General features: G+C 40.4%; 1 protein-coding gene, 1 long non-coding RNA gene and 10 other non-coding genes across 19 annotated transcripts in view; 11 read left to right on the top strand and 1 right to left on the bottom strand.

Moving 5' to 3' along the window:
- The window catches only part of ZBTB37 (zinc finger and BTB domain containing 37), a 27,712-nt gene extending 17,679 nt beyond the window's left edge, over positions 1-10,033 (bottom strand). The window contains exons 1-3 of one of the 5 annotated variants that reach the window (XM_012765090.2): positions 9,957-10,033; positions 7,313-8,272; positions 5,430-5,529 (exon numbers count right to left, since the gene is read on the bottom strand). In XM_012765090.2, the coding sequence (XP_012620544.1) occupies positions 5,430-5,529; positions 7,313-8,235 (1,023 nt within the window). In that variant the 5' untranslated portion in view covers positions 8,236-8,272; positions 9,957-10,033. The other 4 variants (XM_076000393.1, XM_076000392.1, XM_012765089.3 and 1 more) reach the window with 4 other exon arrangements.
- Positions 9,423-14,298, top strand: LOC105871650 (uncharacterized). 4 transcript variants are annotated; one of them, XR_001154252.2, is made up of 12 exons: positions 9,423-9,595; positions 10,991-11,040; positions 11,238-11,273; positions 11,476-11,515; positions 11,851-11,880; positions 12,156-12,193; positions 12,490-12,529; positions 13,036-13,114; positions 13,302-13,351; positions 13,673-13,700; positions 13,882-13,930; positions 14,105-14,298. It is a non-coding gene; the product is annotated as an uncharacterized LOC105871650 (long non-coding RNA). The 4 variants fall into 4 exon arrangements; XR_001154250.2 differs by lacking the exon at positions 9,423-9,595 and adding an exon at positions 10,350-10,403; XR_012918198.1 differs by lacking the exon at positions 9,423-9,595 and adding an exon at positions 10,363-10,403 and having other exon boundaries at positions 10,648-11,040.
- LOC142869844 (small nucleolar RNA SNORD74) lies at positions 10,615-10,694 on the top strand. The gene has a single exon (XR_012918396.1). It is a non-coding gene; the product is annotated as a small nucleolar RNA SNORD74 (small nucleolar RNA).
- LOC142869879 (small nucleolar RNA SNORD75) lies at positions 11,102-11,162 on the top strand. Its single transcript, XR_012918428.1, has one exon. It is a non-coding gene; the product is annotated as a small nucleolar RNA SNORD75 (small nucleolar RNA).
- LOC142869819 (small nucleolar RNA SNORD24) lies at positions 11,328-11,409 on the top strand. Its single transcript, XR_012918371.1, has one exon. It is a non-coding gene; the product is annotated as a small nucleolar RNA SNORD24 (small nucleolar RNA).
- Positions 11,697-11,764, top strand: LOC142869876 (small nucleolar RNA SNORD77). Its single transcript, XR_012918425.1, has one exon. It is a non-coding gene; the product is annotated as a small nucleolar RNA SNORD77 (small nucleolar RNA).
- On the top strand, positions 12,025-12,086 carry LOC142869846 (small nucleolar RNA SNORD44). The gene has a single exon (XR_012918398.1). It is a non-coding gene; the product is annotated as a small nucleolar RNA SNORD44 (small nucleolar RNA).
- LOC142869877 (small nucleolar RNA SNORD78) lies at positions 12,347-12,411 on the top strand. Its single transcript, XR_012918426.1, has one exon. It is a non-coding gene; the product is annotated as a small nucleolar RNA SNORD78 (small nucleolar RNA).
- On the top strand, positions 13,154-13,237 carry LOC142869824 (small nucleolar RNA SNORD79). The gene has a single exon (XR_012918376.1). It is a non-coding gene; the product is annotated as a small nucleolar RNA SNORD79 (small nucleolar RNA).
- Positions 13,393-13,474, top strand: LOC142869847 (small nucleolar RNA snR60/Z15/Z230/Z193/J17). The gene has a single exon (XR_012918399.1). It is a non-coding gene; the product is annotated as a small nucleolar RNA snR60/Z15/Z230/Z193/J17 (small nucleolar RNA).
- LOC142869843 (small nucleolar RNA SNORD47) lies at positions 13,740-13,815 on the top strand. Its single transcript, XR_012918395.1, has one exon. It is a non-coding gene; the product is annotated as a small nucleolar RNA SNORD47 (small nucleolar RNA).
- On the top strand, positions 13,965-14,041 carry LOC142869822 (small nucleolar RNA SNORD81). Its single transcript, XR_012918374.1, has one exon. It is a non-coding gene; the product is annotated as a small nucleolar RNA SNORD81 (small nucleolar RNA).

The raw sequence follows: 14,298 nt of genomic DNA, 5'->3' as shown, positions 1-14,298 counted from the left end.
CATGTGACATGTGGCTAATGGCTACTGTATCATACAGTATAAAATATATAATGGCAAACATTCTATCTATGACATTATCATTAATACCATATTTTAATCCAGTAGTAGCATGCTTTATAGAAATGTATACAATTTATAGGTGATAGCATTTCTTTTCATCTAAAAATATTTTGGTGCCATATCAACAAATTGTCTTCATTGTAAAGACTAAGTTTAACTGCCCTCAGAGTAAATTGGCTGAAGGCTTGGGTTCCTTCTATCTGAAAGCTGGGAAGGAGTAGGAATATATTACTTTCAATGAATAACTGAAAAATCTTAGATTTATAAATGCTTTTCACTCAGAATTCTATATTAAAATACCATCAATAAGAAACTACTAACTTTTTTAACCTACTGACTTCTGAGATCATTTTTTTTTTTTTTTTGAGACAGAGTCTCACTCTGTTGCCTCAGCTAGAGTGGCGTCAGCCGTGGCGCCAGCCTCGCTCACAGCAACCTCCAACTTCTGGGCTCAAGTGATCCTCCTGCCTCAGCCTCCCAAGTAGCTGGGACTAAAGGCATGTGCCACCATGCCCGGCTAAATTTTTCTATTATTTTGGTAGAGACAGGTCTCGTTCTTGCTCAGGCTGGTCTTGAACTCCTGAGCTCAAACAATCCATTTGCCTCAGCCTCCCAGAGTCCTAGGATTACAGGTGTGAGCCACCACGCCCAGCCTGAAGTCACTGTACTTTTATTTATTTTTTCTCATCAGTCAACTTGAAAAGTCATTGTATTTTTTAAAAAACTTTAAAATTTGGGAGGGAATTATATATGTTTTAAACATGTAGGAAGAAGTTATATATGTTTATTATATATGCTTAATATAGCCCAATGTAAAGAGAATAAAATGTCAAAGTTAACTCTGAATTAACTACAGAAAGATTCATCTAGTTAGCAATTAATCTTGTGCCCTTTTAATTTCTAAAAGTGTGTTTTGTCTCCTTTCTCACATGCTAGCTGACAGTGCGATTCAGCATTTCCAACAGAGGCAATTCTCAAAAGTTTGGAAAGCAGTATGTCAAGTCAAGGGTTGAGTACAAGACTGAGGTTTTAGATTATTTCTGATTTGTTTCATGTAACATTTTTTTCTGATTCACTGGATAATAAAAACTGAGCCCATATGAAGAATGAGGAATTATCCCAGTAAAAGGTTTTGGGTAACCAAGGACAAAACACAGAATAACTTCTCTGAGGCTCAGTATTCCCATCCATAAAATACAAAGGTTAACATATGCTTTACCAGCTTTATAAGATTCTCATAAGAATCAAGTATGACAATAGTACCTTCAAATATTTTGAATGCATAACACCATTATGGCAATTAAGGGTGCTGGAACCTTGAGTTTAAATCTGAGTTCTGTTTATTATATGACTCTGAACAAGTTAATTTAACTATCCTATTCCTCAGTGTCATCTGTAAAATGAATATAAGAAAATAACATCACTTACCAATTGCTTTGGACACTGAATGAGCTAATACACTAAAGGTAGCTCAATGTTAGCTATTATTAAACATTACAAACTCATATTATTTATAATCTTGAAGGTAACAATATCCTAAAAATTCTGCCCAACTTTGAGGAAAGTAATGTCATACCAGTATTATCCACATGCTGAAAATGCATTTTAGAAATCAGTAATGAACTATAATCACAAAATCACACATTATGATTAGTCTCATCTAAAAAATTATTTCAGTAAACTTACAATGGAAGAGGCAAGTAAATGAACACAAAAGGTAAACTGGGTCCTTGTCAAAGGCAGAAACATATCTCTGGTAGTTTTACTGATTCCAACTTTAAACAGAAGCAAGAGCAAAAATGGCTGCCTCCTGGTTCTCTCTGTTGCTAAGAGGTGGATCATTTCACTCCTTCCACTTGGCAATTACCTATTAGAGTGTAAACTCTTTAAGCACAGAGACATTCTGCATTGCCAAATATCCAGGAATTTGATCAATGTCTGGCTCAATAATTATTTCTAATGAATTATTCCATATAAATAAATGATTTCTATAATTTCCAAAAGAAACATGAGTCTAGATTATTGACATGGACTTCAAAGCCTTCCACCATCCTTACTTGCAATTACTAATCAGAGACTCAAAGAACTGAAGGGGCTTCAAAAATAATCCAACTTGCTGTATTAATGTTATTTAATGATCTCTAAAATCAGAGATTTCACAAGTAACTAAATGACCCCCTATTTAGTAGGTACCTATTTATTTGGCATCTACTAAACAGCTTTAGTTACTCAGAGTTACTTGGAGGTAAAACAACTCCTGTTTGTTGAGTACCTGATAAGGCAATGTCAGAGATACAAAGAAGATTAGAAAATGTAGTCTCTGCTCTCAAGGAACTTTCAATTTAATAGGAGACACAAAATTAAAGCAAATAAGAAAGGAATAACTTACATGAGTCAAGAGAATTACGAAAAATTATATTGTATTTTGTAAATGCTGTAATAGTGGCTGAAGAAAGCAAGCTTAAATAGGACTGGGCTAGTTAGGGCAGATTAGGTGTTGGGCCTTGGCTGGACCCAGACACCTGGGATGAATGAGGCACTTCAGATTCAAGATGCAGAGAGAAAAGTAAGTTTGATGTGGTTCCGACACATGCAGAAAGTCTGTTTGAGACAGACAGTGAATACTGATGAGTGGCAGGAAAACTTGGGTTAGAAAATTTTAAATTATCTGGAAAATTAAGCCAAGTATTTTAACCCCATGTGGTAGAAAAAAAAAGGCTTCAGCATATTTTAGAGTAAAAGTGTCACTTTAGTAGTCCTTGCCTTGTTTTGATTCTCTGTGGTAGGAGTGAGTAGACTCACCATAATAAACTTTCACACGTTAAGTCATGCATATCACCCTAATATCATCTCCACACAGTTATTACCTATCTCCTATTTCTCTATAGCCTCTACTTTTTGCTTCAGCCAGGTAAACACTCTTGCAGAAGTCCAATTCTTACCCCTTTTGTATCTACATATGGAATTATCCCTTTCTAACTCAGGCGTCCTCAAACTACAGCCTGTGGGCCACGTGCAGGTGTTTTTGCCCGTTTGTTTTTTTTACTTCAAAATAAGATATGTGCAGTGTGCATAGGAATTTGTTCATAGTTTTTTTTAAACTATAGTCCAGCCCTCCAATCATCTGAGGGACAGTTAACTGGCCCTCTGTTTAAAAAGTTTGAGGACTCCTGTCCTAACTTTTTTAACAACTGTATTTAAAACCTCCTTAATAACACTTTCCTTAAGATACTGATTGCAGTAACTGCATTTTAAGCAATCTTATTCTCACAACATTGTCACTGAAGTCTATACTGTATAGTCTTATACATATATGTTTTTATATTTTTTGTGTATTTGTCAGTCTGTCTCATCCCCACGTTAAGTTGTAAGGTTTACTTCATTTCTCTATTTAGTCATGTACCACATAATGATGTTTTGGTCAGTGATGGATTGCATACAGATGGTGGTTCCATAAGACTATAATATCATATTTTTACTATTTCTTTTCTATGTTTATATATACAAATACTTACCATAGTGTTACAACTGCCTACAGTATTCAGTACAGTAACATATTGTATAGGTTTGTCACTAAGAACCAATAGGCTACCATACATCCTAGGTGTGTAATAGGCTACTCCATCCACATTTGTGTAAGTACACTCTATGATGTTTTCACAATGATGAAATCGTCTAACAATATATTTTGATGTATTTTGACAGGGATATGCATTTGACACATATCCCTGTTATTAAGTGACATGACTATAAGTGCATAATAGTAATCTCTGCATTGTTATCATACTGTATTTAAGAAATGAGAAAAAGGGCCCTAATTATATGAGTAAACTTACTTTTCCTCCAAGTTCCTAACACTTTCTCTGAAACTTTATCAAAACTAAAAAAGAGGCCAGGCGCAGTGGCTCACACCTGTAATCCCAGCTCTTGAGGAGGCCAAGGTGGGCGGATCGCTCAAGGTCAGGAGTTCGAAGCCAGCCTGAGCGAGAGCGAGACCCATCTCTACTATAAATAGAAAGAAATTAATTGGCCAACTAATATATATAGAAAAAAAAAATTAGCCGGGCATGGTGGCACATGCCTGTAGTCCCAGCTACTCAGGAGGCTGAGGCAGGAGGATCGCTTGAGCCCAGGAGTTTGAGGTTGCTGTGAGTTAGGCTGACCCCACGGCACTCACTCTTGCCTGGGCAGCAAAGTGAGACTCTGTCTCAAAAAAACAAAAAACAAAAAACAAAAAAAAACTAAAAAAGACAGTTTGTAACAATGTCTTGGTACAATTATGATATCATGTACACAATAAATATACAGTGATTTAGATAAAATTAAACTAGATACTATCAGTATAATGTAGAGGCTAAAAAAATTAACCATGTAATCTTAATCCACCAGTGTTTCCTTTCTAAAGACAAAAAAGTGTTTACAATTTATTATATTCTACTTGGTGAGTTCACACACTTTTTAAAAAATTAATCTTCAACAAAGACAGTTGCAAAGAAAGTAGGAAAAAAAATCATTCCAATCCTATGTAAAACATGTTAGTCTAACCAAAGATTCAGGAAGAAAATGACAAGATCCAAGCACAAATAATAATAAACACAAAAATGAATAAGCAATTTGTTTACTAATATATAATACTATATAAATTAGTAGCTATGTGTATAGGTAAAGGTGTTATATCTGCATACATATAAAACCAGACTCATATCCATTCCAGTCTCTAAATTACCTGCATGTAGTTTTCAGGAGCTATTTTTATTACTCTCAAGGCTATAGACTGGTTCCTATAATTAGGAAAAAGTTCCACAATCTCGTTATCTAATTTTACTTCTCAAACTCTGCTGACACCAAAAGTGTATTTCCCAAATGCTCACAAGCAAGAATAAAGAAAAAAGTAATCAAATACGATACTTCAACAGGGTCCCTATTACCTCTCCTACATCTTTCCTTTTTTTTTTTTTTTTTTGAGACAGAGTCTCACTTTGTTGCCCAGGCTTGAGTGAGTGCCATGGCGTCACCCTAGCTCACAGCAACCTCAAACTCCTGGGCTCAAGCAATCCTGCTGCCTCATCCTCCTGAGCAGCTGGGACTACAGGCATGTGCCACCATACCTGGCTAGTTTTTTCTATATATATAGTTGGCCAATTAATTTCTTTCTATTTATAGTAGAGACAGAGTCTCACTTTTGCTCAGGCTGGTTTTGAACTCCTTACCTCGAGCAATCCGCCCGCCTCGGCCTCCCAGAGTGCTACGATTACAGGCGTGAGCCACCTCACCTGGCCAATCTTTCCTTTCTTATTCATTATATTCTGCTCTTACACAATGACAATTCCTCCAACCACCACAGTAATCCTAGATCCACAACTACATACCTGGGAGCTGGGTTGCTTAGGCTCATCCATTCTCCCAGGAGACTCACTTCTGGCTCTGTGTCTCTCTGTCAAGGGAACAACACTGCCGGAGGGGCTAAATCTGTCGGAAGAGGAGCATAAAAGGGACTAATAGTAGTGTCAAAGAACTTAAAAAATGGTATGTCTCCCCTCTTTATTCTATGGCTGAGAAAGGGCGAATAGACCAAACAACAGATAATTGAGAAATACTTTCAGAGTCAATACAGGATCTGATTCAAAATAAGATACAGGTTTGCCCTAGTGAATATAAATGAAATGCAAGATGACACAGCAGACAGACCATATGAGCTGGTGAAGCTAAAGCTAAATATAAGCGTTCTATCCTTACATACGTGCTGAAAGACTGTAAAAGAATAAATTATAACTAGTGTATAATTTTGTTTCTTCTCTGTAACTATTAGGTTTTTGGTTGTTTCTTCTCCCAGGCCCCATGATAACCTGTTATACATTTCATATTGTTGATACAGATCATGAAGATTAAAAATCTTTGCATTTAAGTTGGTATTACTTCTTTTCTTTTTCTTTCTCGAGACAAGGTCTCTGTCACCTAGGCTAGAGTGTGCAGTGGTGCAATCACAGCTCACTATGGCTGCAGCCTCAACAGAACTCCTGGGCTCAAACGATGTTCCTACCTCAGTCTTCCAAGAAGTTGGGACTACAGGAAAGCGCCATCACGCCTGGCTAATTGTTAAAAAATGTTTTTGTAGAGACTGGGTCTTGCTATGTTGCCCAGGCTGGTTTCAAACTCCTGGCCCAGTGATCCTCCCACCTAGGTCTCCCAAAGTGTTGGGATTACAGGTGTGAGCCATCATACCTGGCCTAGTATCACTTCTGATATAGTTCTAATACAGGAGGACAATAGTGCTAACACAGGAGGGCAGTAAGTTCTACGCTCAAGAATATTTTAACCATTAAAGACATAAGGAAAATACTCAAATTAAGATCACCTGAAGTAGATACAGAACATACTACCTGAATGTCTGTGACGCATTTGCCTCTCAAGACCAGATGTAGTTTTTATTGCTCATATGGTTAATTTTATTTTTAACAGAGGGAAAGAACAAATATTACCAATCTCAATTAGTAACATTTCTTTCTTTCAATTGGGACTTTCTTTCAATGACTTGGATTAAAACTTGTGCTATTTCCACCAAAAGAAATGTTCTAACAAATTCAATGTATTAGAAAGGGAAAAGTGAGGCAGAGAGCATAGCAGCACTGGTGAAACAAAGAAGAATCTCAAGTCTGTGGTAGCAGCAGTCACCCATGAAAGAAAACAGCAAAGATATCATCAAATGACATGTGAAAAAAGAAATGAAAAACATCCAAAAAGCTTTTCTTTGCAATTATCATGTTTTACTAATTTGAAAAGAACAATTACTGCTGGTACCATACTTCCTCTAATTTGGTAAATGGGGGCAAAGAAAAGTAAACAGTGCTACAAAGGAAAGTGAAACTCCCGGAGGCCACCTACCTGTGTGATAACATACCAAGGAAGGGCAATGCTGCCAGGTTCCCAGGTGATGATCAGCTCCCTGCCTGGAATCCCGAGGAAGCCCTGGCAATTACTGATCCTATTGTGGCTGCAGATGCTATTCTGATTCATGGAAGTGTCTAACTTTACCATAGTTCTCACAACACTGTGAATACTTCAGGACTAGGAGCTTCCTGCTTTAAAAAAATAAGAATGCAAGTCTTTTGGTACACCTCCAATTCCCCAACATCAACTTATTTGGCTAAGAACATCAGGTAAGGAAGATGTTCTCTGTACCACCAAGGGCCCACTTTAGTTATGTCTACACAATAGCCATTAGATGGGAAAACAAAACAAAAACAAAACTTACCTGTCAACTTCACTGCTTGTTGGCCGAGCTACCTTGGCTCCTGAAGACCCTAAAGTGTAATTTTCCTGTCCTACAGAACCATGGCCTGTGGTATCAATCACCATGGCTGTGACTTCCTCTGCACTACTCCCATCTTCTCCAGAAGGCTGATTCTCAGGCCCAAGCCACTCCTCCAGATTTTCAGTTTTAATGTGTACTGCTCCAAGAACCCTAACTTCATCATCACTCCGACCCCCCCGGTCTGCTACTCCTGTCTCCACATACCATTGTCCTGCACGGTTGATCCGAAGAATGGGCTCCCGGCTCTCTACATCAGAACTCTGTTCGATTATTTGAGGGCTGGTGGACTCCTCAGGAGGACTTAGCTCTCTGATATCCAGCACAGCACTAACCTGACCTCGCCGATTTCCCTTTGGGGTATTGTGTCGTGGGCTAAGGGAGCGGTTGAGATTTGGTGTAACCCTGTGAGACTCTGGAGGTCTCTCTTGATGCTTTGTCCTTGTTTGACTTAATTCTGCTTCAACCTCAGCCACATTAATTTTGAAATGAATGCCCTCTAGGATCTGTGTACATTTGTCTATAATGTGCTGCATCTGCAGAAAACTGGCAGCTGTTAGGTAGCTGATGATATCTGCCAGTTGCAGGCATATCCGCCCTGTATAACAGAAAGAAAGGAGCTGTTCAAAAACAGAAGGGTTCTTGATGACTGAAATGGAGACAGTACTCATCTCATTCAAGGACATGTGATCCCGGAAATAGGGGGAGCTGGCAGCCAGTACCACTTTGTGAGCCCGAAAAGCTTGTCCTTGCACATTGACCACAATATCACAGAGACGGCCCTGCATGCGCAGTTGGTTTAGATGGCTCAGGACAGAGTTGCTGAAGTCAGGGATCTCCAACTGTATGTTCCCACCTTTCTCCATGGTCGTGCCTGAGGGTGCAGGTAAGCATTCAACCCTGCTAAAAGAAAAAAACATATTCTCATTAATAATTATAATTTTACTGCCCAATGCTTTGCAGTTCAAACATATTTTAAAATATTATTTGGTAAAGTTTCAAAATCTCCAAGTAAAAAGACACACTTTCCTTATCTTTAGATGTGGAAATAGAATTACCAACAGGTTTTTAGTCTAGGTTTCACAGGAGGATACATACAGTTAAAACTAAAAAGTGATCTTTTTTTTTTTAAGTGTTAGCCATAAAGTATTTGCAGACTATAAAATTCTGTAACAACTTTACAACTTTTCTCTACAGGAGAAAAGGAATACGCTTTTTGAATAAATGTAATTCTACACAGATGGCTTGATTAAATATTCCTCTTCTTAATATTTTACTACATACTGCATGAGTTATGCTTATAAAGTGACTAATATCCCACATGAATGTAGGCCAATACTTCTAAGCTTCAGAGCCAGAGCCTCCACAAAAAGGCTTTGGGTATAGGACTTGGGAGGCCAACAGGTTAACAAAAATTCAACAGCTGTGTCAGGACTCAATCAAGATGTAGAGAACCTGAAGTTCAGTTCTCAGAATTAGGAAAAGTTACATATATCTGCCTCCACCCAAATTTGAGGTGGGAAATTTCAGGGTGGTGATGATAGTTTGATTCTGAAATTTAGTTCTCCAGAGGTGGTAAAAAAAAAAAATGGAGCATTTACCAAGTATGGCCAGAATTTTCTCATTAAAATATTTTTAAAAAATAGCTGAAACACTAAGGCTAAGAAGTCTGTACAAATTATAGCAGGAAGACACTGACTTGAGCCCAGTGCGCATCCACTTAACCATGAACTTACAGGATACTACATATTTATATAAGACCTGAAACTTGAACTTATCCTGACAAGCTCACAGTATTGCCTCGCATTTACAACACACTTATCAGTAAATAGGGAAGTGTATACACTGCTTTCAAGAACCAACTTTAGCCAATCTGACCTTTTTCCAAAGCGTTATTGTTTGTTTTGAAACTTTTAATCCAATAAGAGCCTCTGTCGATGCCATCATGAATTCAGATGTTTATTTTGGAGCCTACACCAGCGCCTTTTTTGTTTGCTCTTTCCGGCAATTCCCCAGTGAGGAGGAAGCCCCAGCAGTAAAGTCTTTCTCTACCGTCGGCTGTAAGAGGGAGAATCGGGAACGGCATGGGGTTGGCCACTCCGGTACTTGAGCAGCTTTCGTCTGCGTTAGGAAGCATGGGGAGATGCGAACTGGCTGAAGGGCGAAATGTCACTGAGGAACTCTGAAGAGGGGAGCAAGGCGTCGGGCCGGGGAGGGCGTGCTCAGGTGAGGGCAAAGGATTAGGAAGGGGGCGGCGCCCCGGGACCCGGTCCAGGCGGCAGGCGTCGGCGGGCGGAGAGCTGCCCCGAGGTGGGTGTGTATGGCTGGGTGTGTCCCGGCGGCGGTGGGGGAGGGGGCCGCCCATCCGGGGGTCCTGAGGGAGGGGCCCGCGAGGGGGCGGGTCCTGCAGCTCTGCCCAGCCGCGGGCCGAGGGGGCAGAAGGTCGCCGGGTGCCTCCAGGCGGGGTGAAGGGAAGTGGCTGAGAGCCCCAGAAGCGGACTGCGGAGGAGACGGGGCGAGAGGGCCCCGGTGCAGGGCACCGGGACCGGGGTGCGGGGCCCGAGCCCAGTCAAGGAGCAGCACCTACCTCCGGGGGTGGAAATGGGCCGGAATGGGCCGGAACACCGTCCCGGAAGTGAAACCCCCCACCCCCTCCCCCAGAGCGGGCGACGTGCCGGAAGGAAATCACTCACTCTTACACCACCCCCCTTTCCCCTCCCCCCAGCGCTTTCCCTGCCTCGCGCCCCCTCCCCTCTCTGCTCTTCCTCCTCTATTGGGAGGAGGGCGGGAGCCCTGCGTCACCCGGGCAGTCTTGTCTCCGCCCGCAATGGCCAGGTGGGGCGGGGCAAAGGGGCGGGCTTAGAGGGCGGGAGGAGGTGGGCCTGGAGGAGGAGGTGAGATTGAGGGAGGAGAAAGGGAGGGGCTGAAGCTGACGCTGGCGCGACGGTGCGTCATGACGTCATCAAATAACCTTTATATAAGACAGCTCGGGCGCCATATCGTTCTTTCGAAGCTAGGCGTCTAGTTGAAGCGAGTAAGTGGCGTTTTCGGGGGTCTTAAGTAACTGGTTACAGGTTCACATCCTCGGTCCTTCGGCCTTTGTCGGGCTAAACTGGCTGGCACTTGTAGGCCGGTCGCGCGCCTTTACTGTGCCCACAAGAGGAGGATGGTGAGGGATTGCGCGTTTGGTGCAGGCGCGACCTAGAGGGTTGTTGGGGCCGAACGGCAGGCAAACCTCGGCTCGCGTTCCCTGCCTCTGATGAAGCCTGTGTTGGTAGGGACATCTGAGAATGTTGATGAATGCCAACTGCTCTGATGGCCGAACGCGAGGAGTTGACTGAGTGGGCCTTTGTGTAGGACGCGGTGGAACCACCGCCGTCGCTCGTTCTCGGGAAGACGGGTGGTTGCGTTAGTCCACGTGATTCTCCGGGTGGCTCGGTTTCCCAGTGCCGCCACTGTTTCCATCTATAGTTAACTGGGTGCAGTGCTCTCCTTTGTAACGGTAGGTGCCTCTACCTATCATGCAGTTATGGGTGGTAAAGGTTAACTGCATGATTGGTAACAAAAACATAGCAACGTGGGAACGATGATTTTTAAATCTGCACCTAATTTTTTCCTTAGGAATGGTGGTAGGCTTGGATGCAGTGTGGCCTTTGGTGGCATGTTATCAGGTACGAATGGGGGAAAAATTTGGTGGGAAAGGTGAGATTTGCTTAAAGGTGGTCTTCATTAAGCCTGTGATGGTTTTAAGAGTAGTGGACAGAAGGGATTTCTGAAATTCTATTCTGAGGCTTTAATTTTTGGAACATTGATACTTATTTAGCTTGGCTGCAGTGAGGTTCTAACTTGAATCTTGCCTGTTTTCTAGTTCTGTGCCAAGGGAGTGATGAGAGTAGCTACGGAGGTAAGTTATTGAAACGCCAACTGAAAGGGAAGTTAGGTTGAAAGTCACCGAATGTGCCACAATGATGACAGTTTATTTGCTACTCTTGACTGCGAGAATGACGAGAATGTTAACCACCATTATCCTAACTGAGGCACACAAAATGGTGATTTGGGAAGCTTGAATGTTGTCCCTAAGTTAACAAGAAGCTGTTTCTTCCCAGGTCCTAAAGAGCAAGCCTCACTGTTGCTGTGAGCACACAGGTGAGAAACTTTTGTATAAAGAAATCAGTATTTACCCAGTACTTCTTACTTTCTTTTGGGATTAAGAAAATAGCCACAATGATACTGATGTTTCTGTATTAGTTTTTCACTGTTATTTTCAAATGTGAACTGCTATTACTTTGATACTAAATTTAATGCTGTGGGAAACCTGAGGAAACAGATACCATGATGGTTGCATAGTTCAGCAGATTGAATCATGAAGAGATTTACCATTTGTCTGATGTATCTGGTGGTTAGGGTTTGCTAACATTGTGAGTACTGCCACCTTTAAAATCTATTTCTCATTTATTTTGTATTTAAAATCTATTTTGTAGGCACTGAAAAGAAAGCTGGAGGATGAAATGGTAAGTAAAATTATAATCCAAGTATGCATAGGTAACTGGGCACAAGTAGCTTTTTAAGAGTTAACATTCTTAATGTTTGAGTAACTGAGATCCTTGTCCTGTTACCATCAGTACGGTAAACACAGTCAGAATTTATAAATGCTGCCTGGATGATGATAAAGCAAATACTGACTGAACATGACGGTCTTAATTAGCTCTAACTGATTTCAGGCCATTTTTAATCTTGGGAGGAGAAAATGTGTGTGTAACTATACTAAAACCACTTTTTTTTTTAGATGGAGTCCAACTTGTTTATACCAGCTTTATATTTTTGGTAAGTATTAATGGAAAACATTATAATAATTAAAGACTTACAGTGCTAAGTGATGGGCTTAATGCTGAGCAAGTGGCTAATTAAGACTTATAAGCTTACATTTGACTAATGAATGCTGACTTTGTTTTCTTTGCATGCTCCCTAACAGGGTTTTTGTAATGATGTTGATCAAATGTCTGACCTGAAATGAGCATGTAGACATATTTAACACTGAAGAACCCTGTAACAAACTGCTCTGAAGAGAGTTTAATAATATATAGCATTCTAAAGAAGGTTCTCACTTTTTTCTCCTGTAGCTACTGGTTACACATTTTTTTCCATGGACAGCTTGCTTGGGTAAGAACATAAAGACAATCCCTGGCATTTCTGAAATGGGATCTTAACTACTTGTGTTAGTGTGTTCACTTGTGGTAAAAAGCCAATGGATCTGGGAGGCCGAGGCAGGAGGATTGCTTGAGACCAGCCTGAGCAAGAGTGAGACCCCATCTCTACTATAAGCTACTTGGGAGGCTGAGGCAGGAGGATCACTTGAGCCCAGGAGTTTGAGGTTGCTGTGAGCTAGGATGACTCCACTCCACAGCACTCTAGCAGGGGCACCAAAGTAAGACAATGTCTCAAACCCAATGGACAAAATTCTGAAAAGAGAATGGTGTCAAATTACTACGTTAAAAAGTTTAGTGAAAGTTTTAAATAAATTTTTAGAAAAGTAAATGTATGAATACTTTATAAAGTAAATGGTCTTCAAGTTTAGGAAATAGCATCTAAAGCAATACTTATTTCAGGTGAAGACTTAAAATATAGGACTGACTTTTTAAGAGGCAAGGTCTCCCTTTTTTTTGCAGGCTGAATGATCCTGCCACAGTCTCCTGAGTAGCTGGGACTGCAGGCATGCGTCACCAGGTCCAGCTAGAACCTTTCAAGGTGTGTATTTTATTTGTCTTACATGTTTATTTAGCAAGATGCTGTTAGTGATGATTTTCAAAGTAACAACAGATGGGAATCTCTCTGAAAGAGAATGAAGGTTAATTTGGAACTGAAACAGTAATTGGAAATTTTTTAGACATCTCCCTATAAGTACCTATTGCTAAATTAAAATAAATTTCCACAGGTATGAAGAGTAAGCTTGACAGCAGTGCATGGAGCAAGTTTTCAGAAGAGGTATTGGAATCTCACTATGGGTTTTGTTAAGTGGTCTAAAGCCGATACAATGATGATAACATAGTTCAGCAGACTAACACTGATGAGCAGTATTAAGTCTTTCGCTCCTATCTGATGTATCTGGCTGTAATAGTTCCAGTTTATACCCTTTGAAAAGTGAAATTGTAGCTACTTAACTATCCCATAGCAAATGTTTAGGGGGTTTGGATTAATCTGGATTGGAGTGACAGCAGTTTTAAAAAGTGTGACTTTAAGGTGTGACTTTAAAGGAATAATGAGTGGAGCCAAATTGAAATGGAATTGTTTTTCATGTTCAAACAGGCAGACCTTCTATTCTAAAAACTTCTAGGTAAGTCAGTTTTTGGTACATAAGTTTAACTTGGAATGTAACCAATGATGTAATGATTCTGCCAAATGAAATAGAATGATATCACTTAAAAACCGTTCCATTTTGTTCTGAGGTTACTGTATTAACAGATAGTACACAGAAATTTTTTTGCCATGATTAATAGGTAATCTTTGCTTTTCAGGGATTTCATATGACCGCAGCAAAGCAGCATGCAGCTTACCCTTCAAAAGGTGAGGATTGAAAATAATAGTACAATCATTATTCCAGAATACATGATGATCTCACTGCAACTTGAACTCTCTCACTGATTACTTGATGACAACAAAAGATCTGATATTCTGTGTTCCCCAGTTGCTATCTAAATTGAAATCCAAAAATGTGTCTGAAAGTGGTTTTTGTTGCAGGCACTTTCATGGATGCTGATGGAAAGAGTAAACAACATCTTTCAATGTAGTAACTTTCTGCAAACCAGCTGGAGGAGTGATTATTCTAAATGGGATGAAAGAAGGGAAGTTAACCCAATCAAATAATGAAGGGATGTTTTAGTTGTTTGCCTGTTAATTTTAAATTGAAATAAACACAGATCATTAAGACTCCA

This window comes from Microcebus murinus, chromosome 2, assembly GCF_040939455.1.
Source record: "Microcebus murinus isolate Inina chromosome 2, M.murinus_Inina_mat1.0, whole genome shotgun sequence".
NCBI classification, from domain to species: domain Eukaryota; kingdom Metazoa; phylum Chordata; class Mammalia; order Primates; family Cheirogaleidae; genus Microcebus; species Microcebus murinus.
This window is presented reverse-complemented; position numbering and strand designations above follow the sequence as displayed.